The sequence below is a fragment of the Fistularia commersonii genome, chromosome 16 (genome assembly GCF_037954325.1).
Source record: "Fistularia commersonii isolate RoL2024-O1a breed Wild chromosome 16, RoL_Fcom_v1.0, whole genome shotgun sequence".
Classification (NCBI taxonomy): domain Eukaryota; kingdom Metazoa; phylum Chordata; class Actinopteri; order Syngnathiformes; family Fistulariidae; genus Fistularia; species Fistularia commersonii.
The window spans coordinates 3,298,468-3,304,797 of NC_141299.1; the positions used below are offsets into that span (position 1 = coordinate 3,298,468).

General features: G+C 37.9%; 1 protein-coding gene across 1 annotated transcript; it reads right to left on the reverse strand.

The window, feature by feature from the left end:
* Positions 1-715: 715 nt before the first annotated feature.
* On the reverse strand, positions 716-5,041 carry dpt (dermatopontin). The gene is made up of 4 exons (XM_086161990.1): positions 4,695-5,041; positions 2,279-2,404; positions 1,657-1,764; positions 716-949 (listed from the first exon to the last, which is right to left on the reverse strand). The coding sequence occupies exons 1-4, from the start codon at positions 4,961-4,963 to the stop codon at positions 883-885; spliced, it is 570 nt and encodes a 189-aa protein (XP_086018116.1). The 5' UTR covers positions 4,964-5,041; the 3' UTR covers positions 716-882.
* Between the last annotated feature and the right edge of the window lie 1,289 nt (positions 5,042-6,330).

Here is a 6,330-nt window from a genome sequence, read left to right on the forward strand (position 1 = left end):
ATGCAAATACAACCTTAGTTTGGGCTTGTTTTTTCAAAATAAAGATCAAGTTGGTATTAAATTTATTTTGACTCAAAAGCCCTGTTACTATATTTGTGACGGAGTCATCTCGCTACTTTCCTGCTTACAACCTCATATGGCTAGATTATCTGCTCTCCCAAAAACCTATTGCCAGGATTAACATTTTGCAACCCTGTAACTTGCTCAGAAAGCTCCATGTTGTTTTCTGTCATGCATAGCCTCAAAGACTGTTTTTCTTTCTGATGTAGATGGGAAAAATCAGTAATCATTAAATCACTTGATGATGTAATGGAATAAAAGACAAACGTTTCGTCAGAGAGCAGTTGTTGACCACAACTCCCAAACACATAATGGTCTTCAATAAAATAGAGATCCAAACTCAATTCAAAGCAGGTGTGCATGCAAAGCATTGCACGCAAAGATCATGTTGCCAAAGATTCTTAAAAAAATTCTCAAGATATCCCGTTTTCGTTTCTAAAGTTATATCCAAATCTATTGCAGCCTACAAGCCTACAGAGTATGAAAATTCTGTAAACCGTTTTTCATGGCAAGTTCAATCTTGTGAGCAGATAGATCCTAAGATAATATTTTATGCCACCATGAATATATCATCTAATATTGAGGTCTGTTTTGAAAAAGTACTTTCACATGCTGCAGGAGGACTTTTTGTTCCATCTGAACTAAATGAAAACAGAAGCCAAGACCGTCTGATGTTCAGTAACCTTTATATTGATGGGAATTTTGCATGCTAGACATTCAAACAGTGTCATACATAAGGGTCTGTGATGCATGTGTCTAATAAAGTGTGTGTGTATGCAAGCATAAAAAGCATATACAGGATATAAGTGCGACTTGCAAAGTCTATGCATTTTCATAGTCACAGTCATAGTCAGTCATTCTGCACAAGATGTATTTCCACTGCCGATCTCTGAAATAAGAAAAAAAAATTCAGTTCAAAATTATGCCTCATTGTTGTTTTCTTTTATTTTTTGTCTTGTTTTTTTTACTGCCTGGTCTATCTTTCCATAAGTCTGGTTCTCAAGGTCGACCGTTCAAATATTTACAAAATAAAATAGCTTGACAACAGCACAACACAATGGCACAATAAAACTTTCATGCAGCTGGCTGCAAGTTGCAATTACCAAAAAACACATTTTTCATAGCATGACAGTGGCACAAAGGAGTTAAAAATAATCAGCGCCATTGGAAACACACTTCATATTTCTTATAAATTTTTACGTAATTCTCACAGCTAATTTTCATACAGGATTGTATTAATTGCTTTTATTTTTCAATTTTTTTGTTTTTATAATTCAAATTCAATTCAGTACCATGGGTCATCTTTTTGGCTACTCTAAAGTTTTACATTTTTTTGTCTATATGAAATCTATGCCATCTGATGACTCAAAATGTCAGTCGAATGTTCACCTCGCATATTATTAAGCATTTTCTTTGGCTACTGTGCCAAGCTAGATTCCGAATGTTGAGAGCTTTGCAACTCTTGTAGCTGCATTTTAAAGGAAGCAGTCCTACTCTGCTCATTCAAGCCGATGTAGAATTTCACCTATCGTAAATATTCCTACTAAAAGCAAGCACAAACATTAATAAAGAAACAATCCAATACTTGGAACAAACCTGAGTACGCCACTGAACGTGGTCTGGGCACCTCGAATAAAGTAACCATAACTTGGGACAATGAGCTCAGCTTCTTCTTGATGATATTCAGGAATGTCGTTGGTTTTCCTATAAAAAGCACCATATAGATGTTAATGTATGCGCATCTTTCAACATTTTTGGTGGAAAATACGCTTATCCATTGCCTTTAGAATTAGATCTGAAATTAAACGTTTCACACTTGAAATGTCAGTTTTTGGCCTAGCAGTTTGAGTGAGGCAGCTTCTTTAAAATCACTGTCATTCAATCATTTTGTCTATTTCACAGTTTCTGCACCAAGAATTAAAAATAATGGAAAGATCTAGCCTTTCCTCCAAACGTCACCAAGTAAAATCTCAAGTGAATGTATAAAACAATTTCTAGTAACATTTTTACATTATCTGATTCATATCATTCCAAACCATCTGTGAATATATTTTATTATGTATATTTCACATTAGTCCTCAAATTAAAAAATAGATGGACGGCACATTTATCAGCCCATCCTTAGGCTATAGGCAAAAATATTTCTTTGTTATTTAATTGGATTTAGGCCCTTTTTTGAAAATGCAAATAACATCATCATAGCTTTGTGTGGACATACATGCAGGAGTAAGGACAGCGGCGTTTGTAATAGCAACAGTAGAATTGCCATTCCCGATCCAGAACACTTTCAAAGTACTTGCTTTGAACTCCTGCTACCAGGCCGTTACGAGTGCAAGTAGAAGTCCTGCAAAGACAGATTGCAACATATCGAAGTAAGATGAAGTTATCTGAAATCAAGTCATCCATATATATAAATCAAGAGATGTGAGGAAAGAAATATAAAACAAAAAAAAAACCTGAAAGCATTTTAAACGATACCTGTTGTTTGACCTAAACGCTGACTTGTCGATGCTGCACTTTCTGGCCCATAGGTTTCATTTTCACTGCAACACTTCCAAATTACTGGGTTGAAGCAGCAGGAGCTATAGTATGTGTAGGGGGTTGCCATGGCAACATGGCCACAGCCTGGAGCAACTGAGCTGATAGGGGTAGGTTCCCTGCAGGGTGATGTGTGACAGTGTGGTAGTGATGAAGCGTATTTGCAGTCTTTGTCTCTGAATTTGTTGGTTGTGTAGAGTGTTGGGATTTAAATTGGGAATGACGTGACCAGAAACTCCAGCAAGTAAAGCCAACAAAATGAAAAAGCTAGAGCCCTTGAAACACGATTTACCAACTGTGTTGGATAGCAACATTTGACAGCATTGAAGTCAGAATTCAGTTGTGACAGTTAAACTTGTCCAGAAGGACTTGGCTTTTTGCTTTTTTTCCACAGTAAAAATCATATTTAATAAATGCAAATGGGGCGGGGGGTGGGGGGGGCAAATAGCTAAAGATTTAGTGGTATTATCGGACAAATAAATGCGTCTGAAATCATAATTCATCATTTGCTATAATAATACAGGTACTACAAGCTGCATAACACAGAACATATCTATTTTAAATAGATGATATCTGATTGCAAAGTTACTTTGCTGAGTGCCTCTCAAATGTAATCCCTTTGTTTTTGCACTTTGTAGACTATATTATAACAAACCAGCTTGTTTTTTATACTACTTCACTTACAATATCCATGCGGATGGAATGGATTCATATGTCAAGCAAGTGCCCAACACAGAGGCTCTTTTTCTTTCTTTCTTTTGTTTAAAGAAAAAGCTGTCTAACAGGCTTTGTGTAAGGTTTTTGCGGTCTGCTGAAAATAACTTTCTAGTAGTAACAACCTTGATTGCTCAAAAAGCTTTTTTGATCTGAATTTCCTTCTACTAAATAATAGCAGCAGTGGCAATAATAATAGACAGACTTAATTTCACTTATACAGGGGTTTCACAGATGAAGGTCTTGCTGATGTTTTGTATTTTTACTTCAGCAGGTAAGTTGGATTTTAAAAAATAGACAATCAAATATTTTAATACTGCACATAATTAATGTATTTGCATATATTCAAGATGAGGCCAGTCTATGACGGAAATACTGGGTATCTTCATTTATAACTATTGTAGATTTGAATCCAATCAAATTATATGCATCTTATGCAATAATAATAATACACTTTATTTGAAGGCACTTTTCCTGACACTCGAGAACACTGTACAGACATGTGTATGGTACAAAGAGTACACGTTAGTAACTTGCGTGTAACTGGCAAGCAGCGGCAGCAAGTTCCACCAGTGCACTCACCGAAAACTAAGCGTTAGTGTGACATGAGAAAGCATAAAAGTCTATGTATCTTATCCTTGAAGTAATGTCAATACAGTGCTCTACCTCCGTCCTTACCAGGATCAGCATGACCTCATGCTTAAACCCACGGCCAAATACTTTCAACCAGTACCAAACTCTGCCCTCAGGATGATAAAATTATGATTATTTGAGACTTAAATTCACTGTTTTGGCTTTCATAGATCAGGAACCCCAAAGTTAGATCAAAGAGCCCCCAGGAGTCCTTGGGGGTCTTCCAGGTCTTCCTTAATGAAATTCAAAACAAAATTTGCTTTTACTTAGGTCGGTGATGCCTAAACAGATCCCCTGTGTTTGAATGCAGTCTCACCTTGAAACAAGTCTGATTCTCACCACATGATTAAATAAGTTAAAGACTTGAGGTGATTCTTCTAGTAAAGTTAACAGTCTGTGCGGAGGTGTTCGTGGTTTCCTTTTACAAGAGTAAAACACAAAATGGGAATTTTTATCTGTCACATATCTGTATATCATATAAACCCCTTTTCTGTAGAGTTCAATATAGTTCTTGCTGTTGAGGTCATCAGACAACATTCCCTGTCATACAAAAAAAAACGGCAAGAAATTTAAGCTGACAAAGACCCACTTTTGGATTCAAACAGAAGTGTCTTAAATACAAACTTGTGGATATTGTATCGTATACATTCAATAAATAGAAGTAACAATGTCACTGATCTCTTTAAGCCTCCTTCAACTTACAGCAGTAAATGTCAGAGATACATAATGGCATTTGCCAGAGGACATACCACTCTAAACCAGCTCGGTTGATGTCATCCCACCAGCAATCACTGGGTTCCCCAAGACCCTCAGAAGTTGGCTGGCATTCGAATGACCACAGGCGATCTGAGCCATCCTTCTCGCTGAAATAACTTCTGATGGCTACAAGGACTTCTCCGTGGGGACACTGAAAATTGAAGCTCTGGCGATAGCCGTTGACCCAGGACATGTCATAATGGTCCTGAGACTGAGCCGCCACTGAGGCAAGCAGAGACAACAGTTGTAGAGCTGGTTTCATATTGGAGAAATGGGTCTGTCTGGTGCAGTCCTTCACAACTGCCTCAGATTAAACTCCAAACATTTACTGACCAGATGTTCTGTATCCGGGAATGTTGTATAATGTGGTGTTTGGATACAAATCCAAAAGGGGAACTGAGGTGTCAGTTTAAGGTCGACTCTCAGAAAGAGCATTGATTAAGTCTCAGTGCACTTCAGGGTGCACCTTAAAAGAAAGGACATTTGGATTACATGCTGCTCAGATTTTTATGATGTTCTGTTAAATGCATAAATGGATGAGTCATCTAATACAGTGCTTCATTCACAGTGCTATTTAATATTTACTCAGGTTACTAAGTGTAAAAGTTTATTTTAAAAGAAACACTTGTAATGTGATTATTAGTTCCTCACACAGGGTGTATTAAACACCTAGATAAACCAATGCCATTTTTTCTAAAAATTTCAAAACTATATCATTGCTTCATTGACATTTGCCAGAGGATTGCAACCGATTGTCCCAGGAGCACATATATCATGGTAAGAGCAGACAGTTATTGAACAGGAAATTGCTGAAGAGAAAGATAACCTCACTAGTAGTGATGCAATGACAAAAAAACAAAACTATACAACTAGAGCTTGGCAATGAGGTAATCATTTTCAACCAGCAACTTAAATTACCAAAAAGTAAACTGACAAAGTTCAAAGAAATTGCCTTTAAGATCAGATGGGTAGCGTGATGCCTTAAACTTTAGTCCCAAGCCAGGGGCCAGCAGTTGCGGGGGGTCTGCTTGTCCCTGAACAGAACTAAAGTTTCAACTTTGAGTTCTGTGAGATGCTGTGAACCTCTGTTTGTGTTGCCAGATACCCAAAGCTGTTTGAGATTGTGAAGAGGCATATTGTTGATGCGTAAAAGTTGAAAGTATCAGACTTGATCCCTCATAGTAGACATAAGCTCCGCTGTGGGGGTTGATTCTCCACTTGAATCAAACTCCTTGCTTACTGGGCTACAATAGTCTGGCAAGAAGGCCTCCATGACCAAGAGACAGTTAACACAAACTTGTGTAGGCGGAGATTTGGTTCTGCGAGTTAGGATTGTGTATGCAAGTTGATTGCTTCAGCTAGTACAAATACCAAACCATCATGCACATAAAAGGGCCTCTCCACAATCTTGACGTGCCCCCACCATGCTCTTGCACACCCTCTGTGATGGCTCTTTGGAACCACAGCAGGTGATTGGCCATTGTCAATAACATGAACCATGAAGAGTACTCAATAACTTCCTCTTTGGTATTATTTTCCTTGTACCAGAGAAACTGGAGGATCTTGGTCTCTGCAGCACTCTGATAGGCCCACCAGAACCCACTTCAGCATTCAACATCAGGGAGCCAA

Excerpts from the sequence above, each read along its gene's own strand:
- dpt (XM_086161990.1), bottom strand. The coding sequence starts at position 4,963 with ATGAAACCAGCTCTACAACTGTTGTCTCTGCTTGCCTCAGTGGCGGCT. Across the intron at positions 1,765-2,278 it reads CGCTGTCCTTACTCCTGCAT|GAAAACCAACGACATTCCTG; the intron begins GTATGTCCACAC and ends TGCTTTTTATAG. Across the intron at positions 950-1,656 it reads ACGTTCAGTGGCGTACTCAG|AGATCGGCAGTGGAAATACA; the intron begins GTTTGTTCCAAG and ends TTCTTATTTCAG.